Below are 18,152 nucleotides of genomic sequence, written 5' to 3' on the forward strand. Positions count from 1 at the left end.
ATCATGTTGGGTATGCCTTCATGTCCTTTGTTGGAACGGAAAATCATCTACTGCCACCCTCATGTGGGGTGTTTACTGTGGAATTGATGGCAATTTCCCGGGCCCTTACCTTTATTAAACAATCCCAACACAACCGCGTTTTGTTATGTACGGACTCGATGAGTGGCCTTCTTGCTATTGACCGGTGTTTTTCGCGCCATCCCTTGGTCTCTGCCATCCATGACCATCTCGCTGATCTTCACCGTGCTGCTTGTTCCATTGACTTCCTATGGGTCCCGGGCCATGTGGGTATCCCGGGTAATGAGCTCGCTGATCGTTTGGCTGGGGGAGCAGTTACTTACCCCCCGTTTTCTGTAACCCCTCCTGCAGCGGATTTACGGCTTCACATCAAATCCCACTTTGCACAGTCATGGGCCAATTCTTGGGAGGCTACTCCACTGTCTAATAAACTTCGTGCCATTAAGGTGAATACAGGCCCATGGCGTTCTTCCTTTAGCCTCTCCCGCAAGGACTCGACCACACTGTGTCGTCTCCGCATTGGCCATACCAGGCTAACCCATGGTTTCCTTTTGCGTGATGAGCCACCCCCGCTATGTGGTTGTGGAGCCTTCCAGTCAGTGGCCCACATTTTGGTTGAATGCCCCCTTCTTTTGGCTCTGCGTGCTCAGTACAGACTCCCCCACACTTTACCTTTGATGTTGGCTGACGATTCCCGGATGGTCTCTCTGGTTCTAGGTTTCCTCCGGGAGAGTGGTTTTTATTCTCAGTTTTAAAGTTTTTAATCTCCCTCTGGTGTTGGGGCAGGGCGGTGAGTGTTTGGGTGTCTCCCACTGTAGGCAGTGTTCAGAGATTCCCGATTCACCTCCCTGACCGGAATCCTCTTTTCTTTCCCTTTTACTCTGTTTTTACCCCTTCTTTTTAAGGCTTGGTTAGTTTTTCTATTCCCATACGTACTTTCTGCATTATAGCAGTTGTCCCTTTTAAGTCACAGGTGGTCTTGCCTATGCTGTTTCAGCATAGTGTTGGGTTCGTTCTCTTGCCAACTTCCCTCATTTGTTTTTACTAATGACAACGTGACTGCCCTTTTACGTTTCCCCTTTATCCGTTTTATTTTTCTGACTATACTGAGATGTCCCGTTAGCAGAATGGAGTCTATTTGAAACAAGGGACTGATGACCTTGCTGTTTGGTCCCTTTAACCTCAAACAACCAACCAACCTACTAGACGGCTTCCCCTTTCATTCCTTTCCCCCGAGTTCACATCCATCTACTGGTTTTCGTTCTCTTCCTTTCCTACTATCGAATTCCAGTCCTCCATCACAATTAAGTTTTTGTCTCCTTTAAGTATCCAGATAATTTCATTTGTATTATTATACATTTCTTCCATCTCTTAATCATCTGTGGAGCTAGTTGATATGCCAACTTCTGCTATTGTGATAGTCATGAGCTTCGTGTCTATCTTGGCTTTGGTAATGCGGTCACTGTGCTGTTCATATTAGTGTATCCACATTCCTATTTTCTTATTCATTTTTAAACCCACTCCTGCATGTGCTGTACTTGATTTTGTATTTATAACTCTGTATTCACCTGATCAGAAGTCCTGTTGCTCCTGCCAGCTAATTTCACTAATTCCCACTATATTTAACTTCAACTTATCCATTTCCCTTTTTGAATTTTCTAACCTACATCATGATTAAGGCATCTAACATTCCACTCTCCAGTTGGTAGATTGACAATTTTGTTTCTTCTGATGACGTCCCACCTGCAGATCCAAATATGACACAGAAAACTGCAACCGGTCACTTTTTTTTAAATACTTGTTTCTTCCATAAACCAGTTTTTAGATCTTTCGAGGGTCATCTTTAGATGGTGTACGGGAGGTTACACAACTTTTCATAATGTAATGCCGGGTGCTGGCTTGCGAGAGTATGGGCAGCTTTTTAATTAGTATCTATCTAACAACTCCCATTGTGATTTTTGGTTGGTTAAACATCACTCACTTTTCCATGGGTATGAATATACATGATGTCTCAGAACTGTTGCAGCAAACTTCTAGGGGACGGTGGAGCACATTGAAAGGATGGAGAATTGCATAGCAACCAGTGGCTGCAAACATTAGGGGTAAGTGGTAGCAGAGGTTGAAGATCAGAAAGGAGGTGAGAGAATGGTTAATTTGAAACCTTTATTGGACATAATGAATATGTGTGGTGCACAACGTGAATACAGCTGTAATGTTGCAACAGATACTCTTTTTTGCACTGTAAGATGCCACACGTGCTTGACATTGATGGAGCATAAACTGCTAGACATGCTCAAATACACTGGGTATTTCTTTGACTGTAGCAGCTGCATGACAGTTCTTGTGACAAGATCCATTTCAGACTCCACAAGATTGCAATACGTGAGAGATTTCGTGGATCCCCACAGAACCAAATCGAGGATCTGATGAGCAAGGGGCGTGGATTCGAGCATGTCAGTCCGTCGAGCATCTGTTGTAACGTTAGAGTTGTATTCATTTCGTACACCATGTGTACTCGTTATGTCCACTGAGTGTCTCAGACAAATCACTCTCTTGTTTCTTTTCTGGTTGCCAACCTGTGCTAGCACTCACCCCTAACATTTGTGATCACGGGTTGCTATGCAATTCTCCATCCTTACGATGTGCCCCACCTCATGTAGAAATTTGTCGCAACATGTCTGGAACTCCCAGTATGTACCTATTATCACAAAACGCTTCCAGCATTCAGCAGGTGTTGTACATCGATAATAGATAAGCTTTCTGTATTTCGACATAAAATTTTTCTGGGTTTGGTATCGCGTCATATTGTATAAAACTACTGCTGGAGAAAAACCAACGTTTCCTCCACGGTTGCCGCAGCCTTCTTTGGGTCTACTGGTGCGTTCTACCTATGCAGTGTCCCTTATATTTTATTATTACTGTTCACTGTGCCTGCCATTATGTTACAATTTTAAAAAGATAGGTCATTTCATTTGAAGGTCACTTGAGGAGGAAGGAGAGCGAACTTTATTTTAACAGGTTATTGAGGTGGAGGGAGAATGTAACCTCTGTTGTCTATTGGCCCTTGTGTTATGTGCCACGATTGGTGGTCACCGGTGAATGAGAAGTTGGCTGCTATATACCAAATGCGTGGCAGCAGTTACTCGTGGGTAGTGCTTGTACCTAGAGTTGACAGTGTGGTCTATTGTGCTCTGATTGCTGGCAGCCAAGATAGGGCAAGCCTGAGTCCATCCTCTCGATTCATATTTTTAGGTTGTTTAAAAATTCTGATGGCATCTCTGATTTTTCATTTCATTATAACTGGCTGCTTGGCCAACACACAGGCTTCACTGAATTTTATTTCTTTTCCACAATCTTGCTGATGTTCTGCCACTGCAGATTTGTCATGTTGCCCCAGACAAATATAGCACTAGTAGTTTTATACAATATGACACAGTACCATACCCAGAAAAGTTTTATGTCAACTGACTCTGTCTGCAGAACCCTATGCGATTATATTTCCTATATTTCCTTTTGAAAAAGTAAAGTCGATACCAATATCTCTCTAATTAATATCGCTATGAAAATATGCTGTATATCATTTAGTGAAGGCTTCCTTTCAATTCATTTGGACCAAAACAGAATTGCAATATGTCAAATGATTCCAGAAATGTCTAGGGTGTACAGCTTGTATGAATCGACGTGTATTTTCATTCTACTTATTTGGAAAATACATTTGTATAACTGTGCCACCTAAATAGTGTAGCCTCTGATGTTTTTGTTTTATTTGAAAGTGTCTCACTTTCCATACTTTAATGTGAACAATACATTAACAGATTTACACATAGTTGAGATTGTCAACCTTTACTTATTACATATTGTCGTGGGCATTAATAGAAGTTTTTATTACACTGTTTAATTCAATTTTGCAGGTGGTTACAGGAGGGCAGTACGATGTGGACGTCCAGCTGCAGGCTCCCCGTGGGGAGATCATCTACAGACAAGTGAAAAAGCAATTTGATAGCCACACATTTATCTCTGCTGAGACAGGCATATACACAGCCTGTTTCAGCAATGAATTTTCCACGTTCTCCCACAAGCTGGTCTATATGGATTGGCAAGTGGGAGAAGAGAAGCCTCTCCCGGGGATAGGAGAGCACATAACTGTCATGACACAGGTATGTTTGGCAGTAGTATGTACGGGCCACTTAATCCTCTAGTTTGCAGAAAAATTTAACAGTTTTATCCCCCAGAATGTTTTGTTGAATACATTTACAGCTGCTACAACTTTTTATATTAACATCTTTATTCAGTTCTTTTTCCCGCATGGTGAGGGATAATCGCTCACTATATTGGGTTGTCGTGGCTGAGTATTAGAGTTGCCTTCCTCGAAGTATAGGCATTCTTCTGCAACAGGTGGTTGCCTGTCTATTGAACTCAGTTGCTCCATTTGTCAGTTGTCATAGTTCTATTCACACAAATGATTGACTTATCTTGCTGGAAGAAGTTGGGGACATCAGCTGATATAAAATTGTTACAGAGAATAAGGCATTATTATGTTTATTATAACGAACACTTTGCACAGGTGTGTTTATTAATCATTTATTGATATTACACAGTAGGAAATACTGCAACCAGTCACAAGATTTTTTTGGAATAATTTTATTGCAGAATTACTAGTTTCGGGGCTGCACTCATTGTCAGATGGTAGCGTACTGCTCTGAAAATTTTACATCTGTGTCTTCCTGAAAAGCCCTCCTTTACACGTTCATTCAGTTAATTGATCAGTATGGATTGTGAAAGAAAATCAAACCTGTGTCATATACTATGTAAAGGAGGGCATTTCAGGAAGTTACAGTTGTAAAACTTGCAAAGAAATCAATGCTACCAACAAATGGTGGGCTCAAGCCTGGAACTAGTAATGGTTCAATAAAAATCATTAAAAAAACTTGTAGTTAGTTGCAGCATCTCCTACAGTACAATTTATGGAAACACTCAAAATGGATAAATTATTGTGTTTCTTGATTTTGTGGTTGAGGTGGGACCAAACGTAATACATACCTTGTACAGTGAGAGAACAACTCTGAAAGTTAAAATGGCCTTGCTGCACATGCTTTACACGTCCATTATGGCCAATCAGATCATGTGACTTTGTTTGTCATCGTGGCAATGCCCTAGTGTTGTAGTGCTGGGCGACATGTGCTTATTTGTACTTCACCGTCTCTCATCAGAGTAATAAATAATCTATCCAGTGTTTGGCAAGTGTCTTATTTCCTGCAAGAACTCGTTTCTTTTTCCTCCTGCACGGTTATTTTCCCTCAGCACTGTGGTTTTTTTTTTTCAACCCTCCGAAACACAGTTTCCGATTGTAATGCCAAGGGGTTGTTTCACTTGTATCAGGAATGTCTTCCACTGCAGACTGTAACTTCTCCAATACAGCAGCTACTGTTGGAAACTGCTTTTCCTCATAGAAGTCTTGGATTTTCCTTTCTCTGACCCCACTGCGTAAACGCGTCTGATGCAAACTTTAGCATATCCAGCCCCATTAAGGGGAGTTAAAGCGGAAAATTTTTTTTTTTCACATTTTTGGATTTTTATCTCATAAAATTTGCAATTTTCTGAATAAAATTATATATACGGGGTGTTCAAAAAGTCTCTCCGCAGTGCCGTATGATTGTTAGTCACGCATGCCATATGATTGTTTGCCTGCCTGGGTTACTTCCCGGGTGTGTATCATTATGTGTTGACGTGGACGTTTAAGTTTAGTTCCTTTATTCGTTTGTTTCGTTTTTGTCACTGTTAAAATGCTAACCATTGGAGAATGTGTGTTTTTAGTCTAACAAGTGTTCAAAGCTGGTGATAAATACAGTTTCAATTCATCGGACATTTAATTCAGTTTTCCTGGAGATAGCACTTCCACATTGCGATACTGTGCGAGATTTGGTTGGTTGGTTGGTTGGTTTGGGGGGGATGAAAGGGACCAGACTGCTATGGCCATCGGTCCCTGCGAGATTTGATTAACAAATTTCGAAGTACAGATTCAATGACAGATGCACCAAGAAGTCGTCATCCTAGTGTTTTGTCTGAGGATAAACTACTCGATATTTCCAATAAAATGTCCACAAGTCTGAACAAGTGAGTAAGAAAACTCGCCCAGGAAATTGATGTTAGTGTCGGAACGGCCCACACAGCTATAAGGAAAAAAATTAGATCTTTTCCCATACGAAGTGACAGTCGTACAAGAACTGAAAAATACTGATGATGGCAAGAGACTGCATTATTGTTAATGGTTCAAAAATTTCGTTCAAGAAAATGGAAGGGATATTCTTAACTGATGAGGTGTGGTTTCATTTATCTGGGTACATGAACTCAGAAAATTCTCGTATATGGAGTATTGCAAATCCATTGTGTATTCATGAGGAACCACTTCATTCTGTGAAAATAGAAGTTTGAATTGCAATTTCTAGACGTCTGATTGTGGGTTCCATATTTTACAATGAAACAATAAACGCACAACGATATTGCAGTGATATTCTGTACCCATTCATAGGAGAACTTGTGTTAAGTGAAGTACTGAACGGTTATTTTCAACAAGATGGTGTAACCGCGCATACAGGTCGCGTTTCAATGTCACTGCTTGTTGATGGTTTTGGTGATCGCATAATTTCATAGGGACTTTGATCCTCCATGATCGCCTGACCTAACACCGCCTGACAGTTGAAACAAAGTTTGAGAGACAAGAAACTTTCTGATGGTGAAACCATAAGAGGCAGGCTGACAGACAAAACGATTGATTGAACTACAGCAGTATTATGGGATGGCCGTTAGAAATAATACTGAGGATTTGTTGAAAATGAAGCAGGCATTATGGGCTACCTTCTTCCACATACTGTCAACTGATGAAAAACCAGTACACCACCTTTGCCCTCCTGGACCCGATTCATGGTGCAATTACTGCAATGCCCAGTACTCAAACTGTTCATGTAGCTATAAACATTCCATCCCAGCAGAAGTCATGGATATACTCAGGAAGTGTCTGCATGGTCAGACTCAAAATCCCAATGAGACGTTCAGTAACCTTATATGGACTCGCTTGACAAAAAATGTTTTTGTTGGAATGAAGACACTAAAGTGAGAGGTCAGTGATGCTGTTATTGCTTTTAATGATGACAACATTGGTAGGGTGAAAAAATACAGCATATGGGAATTAACCCTGGAGGAAACTGCGTCAGAGAACTTTAAGGGATGGGCAAGGTTCGCATTGATAAAGCGGAGTATGCAGGAAGTTGGCCACTAAGGATTCCAGAAAGAAGGAAAAATCTTGGAAAAAAAATCAAGAGGATGACATACAATATGGTGCAGGGTGCTTCTGAATGACTAAAAATAAAAAATGAAGCATATATTGAGTGAATCACAGTCTTGTGAAACTTCAGAAGCCATTGCTGAAAATTTGCACTTTCTGTTGCATTTTTCCCCTAAATCTGAGAGACCACTTCGAGTAGTGTTCAAATTTTCAGAGAATAATAACATACATATCCTGAGTCTACTGAACTAAAAGAAGAGCATAATGGCATGTATAATTAAAATTATTTAGGATAACGTACAAAAGAAGTACACAAAATTTTAACTGTGTAATTAAAAAATTGTATTTCTGAAAGCAGTGGCTGAAATGCAATTATTGTTGTTCAGTAGACTCAGAACATACAGTTTAATGTCCTGTAAAAGTTCCATGTCAATGGCTACAGTGGTTCCTGAAATACAGGGAAGCCAAGTCACTAAATTTAACATTGTCGGGGATAGGGCGTTCCAACTACCCTCGAATAGGAGAGGACCCAATGGATATGAAAATTACAATTTTTAACATTATTGTCAGCTGTAATTTCATTATCAATTTATTGGCAGCTGTTTCTGATGAAACACTTAATCATCAGGCCCTCTAAATATATAGTGACTGAATTTTCCTAAAAGACATCAGTCAGAAAGTCCCACGTGGAAATACAAAGTATCTGTAGTAAGCAACCATGGCCATACTATGTGTGGTTGCTTACTATGGGAGCTGATGTAGACACCAGTTACTTTCACATGGGCCTTTTTGATTTATATCTCTCAGGAAAATTCAGCCATTATATATTTCGAAGGCCTGATGATGGCAAAGAGTATCATTGAAACTGTTCACTAATAAATTAATAATGAAATTACAGCTGACGGTACTGTTGAATATTACAACAGTGCAAGCTTCTGTCGTCTGCCAGTACTTCTTTTTGGTGACACAAGACATGAAGTTTCTCTGTGTTACCTCCAAATTCAGTTGACTGCACTTTCACTAATACCAATACATTCAGAAGTTTCTTTACTGGATGTGATATGGAACTGATTACATCCTGTTCTTTTTTGGCCTCAAAGCAAGCATGTGGACTGAAAGCCACTGATTACTGTGGACGTGTGACAGCTCTGTAATTGATGCATGGTTTGGTTTCACAAAAGACAACTAATTATTTCAAGAAGACTAACAGCAGTACAAAACGATGGTGGGCTGCACAGTTGTTTCCTGTCTGATGGGAAGTCACAAAGTAAACACAGCAACAATGAATCTTCTTCTTCTTCATGTGCCGTCTCCTCTAAGAAGGTTGGCTGTCATCATGGCAATTTCTGATCTTGATTTGGCTGATCTAAGGAGTTCTGACGTTGAACAGTTGTACCAATTTTTTAAATTGTCAATCCAGGATGTCCGTCTTCTACCCCTCGTTCTCTTCCCACAAATTTTCCCTTCTAGTATTATTTGCAATATTTTGTAATTTACTCCGCTAATAACATGGCCTAAATATTGTAGCTTCCTTACTTTAATAATTTTAATTAATTCTTTTTCCTTTCCCATTCTTCTTAGGACATCTTGATTAGTAATCCTCGATTCTCTAAGCAGAGAATGAATGTATCTTTAAAATGTGCAAAGGAAATCTTTCTCTTAATTATGGTCTGACTTCTGTAACTCCTCAAAGTTGAGTTGACACTCGCAAAAAAATGCTTGAAATAACACAGTTACTCTTAAATATTACTGTGTATGTAGCCCTCTTTTTAGATAAAATATGATATTCGTACATGATTCTGGCAAAGTACAACACACGCGCGTGTCATGCATTGTAAAGAGAGTATGGGTGTTCCAATAAAGATAAAAAAAAAAAAAATCAGTTGTTAGTTGCAAAAGGAAACCTTTATTTGGTTCACTTTACTGGTTTCAACAGTTTAAACTGTCATCTTCAGAAGTGAAATAATCTCAAATCTTCAGTCAGCCAACATCAAAATAAAAATTAGGCAGTGGAATCCTTTTCTACAGAGTCAATAAAACAGAGTGACATTTCTAAGAATATATGTTATGTGTGATGAGTGGCAAACAATTAACTATCAGACTGCATCGTACATACTTTGTATTACAAAGGTCAATCACTGGATTGCTAAGTCTGGTGGTTGACTTTTGTCATACACACCGCGTACAATGTGGAATCTGGTAGTTAACTGTTTGCTATTCATTGTATATAATGTACATTTTTAGTGATGTCACTGTTTAATTGATTCTGTAGCATAGAACACTGCTGGTCAGTTCTTATTTCAATGTTGGCTTTTATCTTGGCGGCTCGCGCATGCCCGCCCAGACGCGGGAGATTGCTGCATTGCCAGTTGCACGCGCCAAGGGAAGCAGCACCATAGTATAGTATAGTATAGTTCGTAAACTTACGTTTAGGGGGAGCACGCAGTTCATGAAGTAAAGCCACCACGGCCGCATTAACCCTTTGACTGCTACAGAGACGTGCTCCCCGCATTCCATGCTGTGCGCAGTTTTGTCATCACTGCACTGTTCACCTGTGCAAACACATGATGTTCTGACTGCTTTGACACACTTATCATTCAATTTCACAAAAACTATTTGGTCCAGAAATTTGATTTTTACACATCTTCTTGACTGATACCTTCCCCCCATAAATGACTTAATTTTGTTTCTATGTTCAATGCAGTTATTAAGCAGCATTAAATGTAGTAAACCATTGCACGAAATTTTGAAGTTTGCAGAGGTAAAAGTCCACAGCGTATACTTTCCGTATGATTGATTTTAGTTACCACTAGAAATTTCAAAAAATTTCATTCAAATGAATAAAATTCATGAAGTAAGACACTTCGATATTGTTTTTTAATAAAGAAAACATTAAGCACCAAACAAGATTTGAACTCGGAACCTTTTGCTTAGCAGCCAAACACCGTAACCATTATGCCAATGCAGCTCATCATTCTACGGAATTCCTGGAGGATTTTAAAGAATCACACAAAATACTGACAGTCACTGTTGGTATGACTGAATTACTCATGTTTTGTCGCAGTACGATAGGAAGTAAACAATTACCGCTGTTCTTTATTGTGAAAAAGTGGTTAGTTAGGATGAATTTCCTTGCTATCGCTTGAATTAGGAGGCTTATTGCTTGTTTGGTTTAATTAATTAATAGAATATGAAGCAATTAGTATAAAGAATGCCTTTTCCAAACTTTCTTTTATAGAAAGTCTGCTATCAAGGCATTGCTTTTGTTCAATTACTTGATTTGACTGAACGTTTCTAAAACTGAAGACACTCGTCCGTGCTCTGCACTACAGTCAAGCTCTGGCAACGTCGTTCTCTGTTCATTGGCTGACTGTGTTTTGTGACGTAAGATGTGCAGAACTAACCCAAATTTGGCCGCCGTCGTAAATGACACGCACTTTAATGATTTGAGCCTATTTCACTTCTGTGACAGTTTAAACTGGTAAAGTGAACCGAATAAAGGTTTTTCGAGTGCAGCTGATGAATTCTGTAGCTGCAGAACTACAGCCATGGACAAAATCATAATACTTTGCTCATTTAACAACTGATGCAGGTACTTTATATTAACAAAAATGTAAAATGTACCTAAATGGCATTCTTTAGGGACATTGGACACATACCAAGAAGCTACTCTCAGCGTCCTTCTTTGTCAGAATTTTTAATATAAGTACTTCCTTCAGGTAGTGTGCTTACTCTGTGTAATAATGAGCTGTTTCTTGGTTTTTGTTTCTAGATGGAGTCTTCCTCTGCAGAAATTCACAAAGCACTGAACAAAATTATAGACTACCAAACTCACCACCGCTTGCGAGAAGCTCAAGGCCGCAAGCGAGCAGAGGATCTGAATGAACGCGTCATGTGGTGGTCAATTCTGGAAACAGTTGCCATACTGGTTGTTACCATTGGCCAAGTGTTTATCCTGAAGAACTTCTTCACGGAGAAGAAACCATCTCAGATGTTGCTTAACCACAAGTAATGGCCATACAGGACAATTGTGGCATCTGTTGAGCGACTGGAAAAGTGTCTTTTATTTGCTTGAGCTGGGCGTGTGAAAGGGAATAATGTGCCGGCCATTTCGTAATGTTGGGTCTGGATTGGCACGGAGACTAAATCAAAATCAATCAATCTGTTGTTAGCATTTTGTTGCTACTGAGTCCTGTGTGATTGGTAGTTTGATTTAAAAAGAATGGGAAACTGCAGAGAAATATGTTAACTTATCAAAATTGTAGTGTATACATGTACAAAATACATGGTTTGTTTTGTGTTGAGGGATGTACTCATTTCATGAAGTGGACTTGTGCTTTACATCTCTGTGTGTGAATGTTTGCCAAAACATGCATGCAGTAACATTTTCTATTTCTCCTTCATTTTCTGTTCTGTATGTGTGGCTGATGAAATTTGGTGATTAAAATATCCAGCATCTTGAGTTACATTTCTTTCTCACATACAATGGGAAGTGCTAAAATGAATTACTCATGTTAGCAGTAAGTCCAAGTTCCAGTTGAATGTTTCTTTTTATTTCTGTAACTTATTTAAAAATTTTTGGGTATGTAGTTTTAGGTGCCTGTCCATGTAAAAGCACATACTGTAATTAAGATCTGTACTATTTTCATAGTACTGTAGGTTACCAACTTCCTATAATCATTGTAGCTGTTTAAATCATCTTCCATGATTAGTGCACAGCACAGGAAAGTAGGATTGTACAGGACTGGGAATATCAATATAGTTAAACTGCAGTCAGAATTTTGTTGTGAACTGAAATTAAAAGAGCAAAAGAACACTCAAGTTTCATGCATCTTTTTTATGCACAGCCTGAGAAATTCAGTTTTCCTGGGTTAGTCCATCAGTAAAAAACTTAGATGATAATGATATAGTCACTTAAAATTCTAGAATATGGTTTTACAACCTTGGAGAATTTTGTTTAAAATAAGTTGGAAATTTTTTAAAACTAGCCAGTAGAGCCTGTGATTTGGCATTATTAATGTCAAAAAAAAAAGTGATTTGCTGTTGCAAAACCCAAAGAAACCTTTTTATGTGAAGTGATATTGAGCCTATGTACTTGTAAAATTTTATGTAGACAGGTAGTGAAGGGTTATTGTTGTGTTGCGAGTGCAGAACTTGAGTGGGATTGGTCCAGCAACTTACAGTTGAAGAAGATAGCTCTTGTATGCGAAATCGTATTTTGCACAATGCATTAAATTTTGTGTAAGATATACAAGGTATCTCATTTCTCTCTTGCAGACAAGATCTTTATTCTTCTTAATATCAGTTAATGACAATTTCGTAGCTGGATTGTATCATTTGCATTTTATGCAGTTAACATTTTAGCAGCATGTATTTTGAGAACAGACTAGTGATAGTACCAGTGAATATTTTTAAATTTTCTCATTTTGGCTCATCCACAATTCTAACATTTCAAATTTAAAATTGACGAAGATTGTGCAGCACAGCCGCATGATCACTTCAACATATGTTTTTTGTTTTTGGCCCCATGCACAATTTTGAGGAAGAGTTCCATGAATGAGCTGCCACAGTGTTACTTCACATAGTATTTTCACCAACCAGTCAGTCATAAAAATGTGACATTGAGTGAAATTCTGCCAACACAATGACATGACTTCACTTAAAACATTAATTTTTGTAACAAGATTTGCATTCAGTGTCAGCTTGGCATGTTTTTGTTTGGAATGTACCAAGGTAGCGCAGTTTAATATCAGATTAATAGAAAGGAACAAGTCATAGTTCATTTTCTCATATCCCTCCACTTGTCTTCTCTGTTTGATGCCAGTGTTACAGATGGTGTGTTTGTGCAATATTTTATGGTTGTGTGCAGAATTAAGTTGCTTATGTAGTTCATGGTAGCAGCAGTATGCGTAAGCTTTCAATGTTTATGGAGGAGAGGAACTCTTGTGATTGTGGCCTACAAACAATAATTGGCATAAAGAAAGAACTGGGAGGGTATCAGCAGGAATTGGGCATGATACTCGTAAATGCACTGTAATTTGGAATTCCAAAAAAAGAGGGGGAAAGCGGGTCTGTGCCTCAAAAAAATAATTTTACGCAAACACTTTCAACATAATTAGAATTCTAAGCTGGTATAGCTTATACAGATAGAGCTTGATATTTCTTAATGATAACATGTAGCTAATGAATAGCAAGAGGATGGTATCAGTATCTTGTTATGTGGATTTTGTTTCATCTTCAGAGTTACAGGGCACATGAATTATTCCTTTAGGTTTTCTCCATCGTTCTCAGTTTTCAGAAGGCTCAATAATGCTAGCAACTTATGTAGCCTTGCGCGACATGTAAACAAACTGTTATCCACATATTCCTGGTCTTTACATGGATTTATGTTCTTAACGCATAGAGCCCAACATAGCAAGAGATTACATTTTGGTTAACTATTTGCAAACACTTTATAGTGATGGCACGTAAAAATGCAGAACTGTCTTTATAAATGGCTCTCTCACTTTTTTGACGTAGTAATTGGTGTAGCAGATTGAACTCCAGTTTGACCATTTCTCCTTGCTTTCATTTCGTTACCCTAGTAACAAGCCAGAAAGGTTATATAAAGGACAGTTGTGACCAAAGTGAAAAAAAGAAAAAAAAACCTTAACAGATATCTGTGTATGTGGCACGGGCCCTCTTACTCAATATTTTGCAAAATCTCAATATCAATAACTGAATTGTTACAATTCGTCATGTTTTGTATATTTTTTGTGTTGTTGATCTGTAATGAATTTGTCCAATGACATAAGTTGCATGTCTGATCAGTATTTAATGATTGTGTACCAGAAATTAGACTATTTTGAGTAGTATTTGACAGTATTGTGTGTGTGTGTGTGTGTGTGTGTGTGTGTGTGTGTGTGTGTGTGTGTAAATTGCTATGGTTTTGACATCAATAACATTGTTTTTTTCCATATATTTTCTTCTATGTTTTGTATCTTTGAGACTGGGGTAATATTGTTTATAGGGCTGGACAGTGTGAAAGATACACGCAAATTTTGAACAAGTCACATTAGTTAGCCATGGGTATGTAAATAACATCTGATCACAAGTTCTTTTATGAAATATGACATAATAGTCAGTTTGGTTAGTTTTTTCTCATCAGAAATACTGCAGAGTCTGTTCTTTTTCATAGGTTCAGTTACTATAATTTTGTAGCATTTTGTCCTGCAGTACCTGAATATGTTGCTGTTTCAGTTATTTTGGACTGCTGTAGAGAAGTAGGAATGTACACGTGTGTGAGGAGATTCTTTTATTGTTACGTATGACTTCATGCTGTAAAGCATAGAATAAAGCTTACTTCTAGGCAGATCTGTTTATTTTAAAAGTCTTGTTTTGTTATGTATGCATTAGCTTTTGGTACTAGTTACCACTTTTCACAAACACAAATGTTTCATAAACATCTACAGTTACAAATACAAAAGCACAAATTCACTATGAACTGTCATGTAAATAAACAGTCAAGTCGTCAGATTTATCCAACCTAGTTGTAGAAAATGACAGATTTTTCTTTACATTACTTTGTTCATTTAAAAATTCCCTTTCCCATTTACCTTCCATTTTGTGTTGTAAACAGGTCAATTATATCACCAACTTGTAGTATAGTTCTGGGATACTGCACTTCTGCAAATTTAAATTTCATTTTTGAATTTTATAAGGTTCTTTCTGTTGCTTTCGTAAGCTGTGAAGAGTAATCTGTGTCATATGTATGTAAGTGTTACTGCCAAGATGTGTATGTTGCTGATGAACTTACATTGTAAATGCCTTTTGTTGTCTGAAGAGAGCTTGTGCTGTTTGAAGTAACTGAAATAAAAGGATGCAGACATGTCTTCAAACTTTTGTATTACTTGTCCTAACACTATTATTTATCTGGAATCTCGTGTAACATGAACACTTAATTACTTTCAGAACGGAAAAAAATTCTTGCCAGTTGTCTGATACATACAGATCACATTCAGTGATACAGTGCAAGATTTCTGTTTCCTTTTTTATCACCCATTTTTATGGATGAGTGCTTTTGAAAGTCTTGTAAGTTTTGGCATTCATTTGCTTTTTGCCAGTCTTGGACAAAATTGTCAGTGGACTGATAGGTATTTTCAGCATCATGTTAACATAACAAATTGTACAGAATGTTGATGTGCTGGTCTGGGCTGAAGGAAATGTTTTGATAATGTTGTTGTGTCTTTTAAATGTTTTTACAATGTCAACAAGGTGTGGAACAAATTATCAGTTCTCTGTATTTTATTTTTGTTGAGGATAAAACAAAATATTTTGTGGTAAACCACCTTTAATAAACAGAAGAAACAGAAAAATACTGCATTTACTGATAACCCTGCAGTTCTTGACACACATTACACCAGTATACTGTTACCTCATTGAATACCACCCTCATGTTGCATATTTGCTCTCTTAGTTTAATAATGGATATAATTATTCCTTGATCAGTTACATTTCCCAGTAGTACAGGTTGACACTTTCATTTCAATTGTAACATAATACAGTTTTTCTTCTTGTGCATTTACACTTATAAAAGACAAATTAAGACAGTTATCTGTCACTCACTGAAATTGTCCTTCATGATGAATTTCACAGCCTTATGCCCCCATCTTCAGTTGGATCAGTCACTTATGTGAGTACTTGCTTTCCTGGACGTAGCCATTTGTCCACCTTTTGCTTAATTTCGAAAATGTTTCAATGAAAAAGACAATCCAGGCCTTTATATATACACATTTGTATTACAGAAATGTATTACTTAATACAAATGTGTGTAAATAATAATCTGCAGTATGCTTTTCACTGGAGCATCGTCAAAATGTAGCACAAGGTGGACAGCTGTCTACATCCAGGAGATACACTTATGTAAACCACGGGTCAAACTGAAGATGAGAGTGCAAGACCTCAGAATGTGTCGTGGAAGAAAATAATAGTGACTGAGACAGATAATTATTTTATTTTGTCTTCTGTATCATAAACACTGGCATTTTCCTAATTAGTCCAGTGTTGTTAAAATAAGGTCATTTACACATTTTAACTGTAAAATGTGCTTTATTTGACCTTGGAATTTTTAATGATTGAGCTACACTATTATCAATTTTTATTGACCATAAAATATGATTAAATACCAGTGTGTCAAATATTTGGGTTCTAAATGATTAATGGAAAATCTCATATTGAGATGTGAAACAAATACTAACAAAGAGATAGAGGGGCTGGCCAGTACCTACCTCAGCTCAGTACAGCCGATAGATTCACAAAACAGAACAGAAAATTTACATTCCTAGCTTTCGGAACTTTGTTCCTTCATCAGGGAGGGAAAAAGGGAAGAAGGGAAAGTGGATTCAGTTACTCACAACCCAGGTTATGAAGCAACAGGGAAAGGTAAACAGGGAGGGTAGTAAGGATGGAGGTATGGTTGTCAGAGGGAAGCCAAAGATATTCTACTGTTAAGTGCTGTGCCAGCTTCAAACCAAAGAGGATGCATACAGAAGTAAAGAGGTATATAGTATAAAGATAAATACAGCTATGTGGGTTGAAAAGATGCGTGAATGGCTAAAGAGGAGAGGGAAAAAGAAGACTGAAAAGTAAATGGGAGTGAGGTTGGTTAACGTAGGCTGAGTCCAGGGGGATGGCGGGATGAAGGGATGTGTTGGAGTGCAAGTTCCCATCTCCGCAGTTCCGAGGGACTGGTGTTGGGTGGGAGAAGCCAAAAGGCACGTACGTTGTAGCAGGTTCCTAGGTCCCTAGAAATATGCTGGACGGCATGCTCTGCTACTGGGTATTGAACATCTCCTAGGCAGACAGTTCGTCTGTGCCCGTTCATGCGCTCAGCCAGTTTAGTTGTTGTTATACCGATGTAAAAGGCTGTGCAGTGCAGGCATGTCAGCTGATAAATGACGTGTTGTTTCACATGTGGCCCTGCCTTGAATTGTGTGTGTTTTACCAGTAGTGGGACTGGAGTAGGTGGTTGTGGGGGGGATGCATGGGGCAGGTTTTGGAGCGGGGTCGGTTACAGGGGTAGGAACTGCTGGGTAAGGAAGGTGGTCTGGGAATATTGTTGGGTTTGACAAGGATGTTACGCAGGTTAGGAGGGTGACGAAAGGCAACTCTGGGTGGTGTGGGGAGAATATTGTCAAGGGATGATCTCATTTCAGGGCTTGACTTGAGAAAGTCATATCCCTGGCAGAGTAATTTGTTGATGTACTCGAGGCCAGGATAATATTGGGTGACAAGGGGGATGCTTCTGTGTGGTCTGGGTGTAGGAACATTGTTTGTGGACGGGGAGGAATGTATTGCTCGGGAGATCTGTTTGTGGACAAGGTCTGCAGGATAGTTGCGGGAGAGGAAAGCACTGGTCAGGTTATTGGTGTAATTGTTGAGGGATTCGTCACTGGAGCAGATACGTTTGCCACGAATACCTAGGCTGTAGGGAGGGAGCGTTTGATGTGGAAATGGATGGCAGCTATCAAAGTGAAGGTACTGTTGTCCAGCCATTCACGCATCTTTTCCTCCTACAGAGTTGTGTTTATCTTTATACTATATACCTATTTACTTCTGTATGCATCCTCTTTGGTTTGAAGCTGGCACAGTACTTAACAGTAGAATATCTTTGGCTTCCCTCTGACAACCATGCCTCCATCCTTGCTACCTTCCCTGTTTACCTTTCCCTGTTGCTTCATAACCTCGGTTGTGAGTAACTGAGTCCACTTTCCTTTCTTCCCTTTTTTCCCCTCTCTCCTCCCTGATGAAGGAACAAAGTTCCGAAATATTTGGGTTCCTGTGTTAAAAAATGGCAGTTGTTCTAGCCGTAATT

The 18,152-nt window shown here is 38.7% G+C and overlaps 1 protein-coding gene across 1 annotated transcript in view; it reads left to right on the forward strand.

Annotated features, from left to right (window-relative positions):
• LOC124552428 (transmembrane emp24 domain-containing protein 7) overlaps positions 1-15,177 on the forward strand; it is a 36,372-nt gene extending 21,195 nt beyond the window's left edge. Inside the window, exons 2-3 of the mRNA XM_047126701.1 lie at positions 3,930-4,175; positions 11,073-15,177. Of these exons, the coding sequence (XP_046982657.1) occupies positions 3,930-4,175; positions 11,073-11,312 (486 nt within the window). The 3' untranslated portion in view covers positions 11,313-15,177. The remainder of the gene's footprint in view (positions 1-3,929; positions 4,176-11,072) is intronic.
• The last annotated feature ends 2,975 nt before the right edge of the window (positions 15,178-18,152 follow it).

Source organism: Schistocerca americana, chromosome 10, assembly GCF_021461395.2.
Source record: "Schistocerca americana isolate TAMUIC-IGC-003095 chromosome 10, iqSchAmer2.1, whole genome shotgun sequence".
NCBI classification, from domain to species: domain Eukaryota; kingdom Metazoa; phylum Arthropoda; class Insecta; order Orthoptera; family Acrididae; genus Schistocerca; species Schistocerca americana.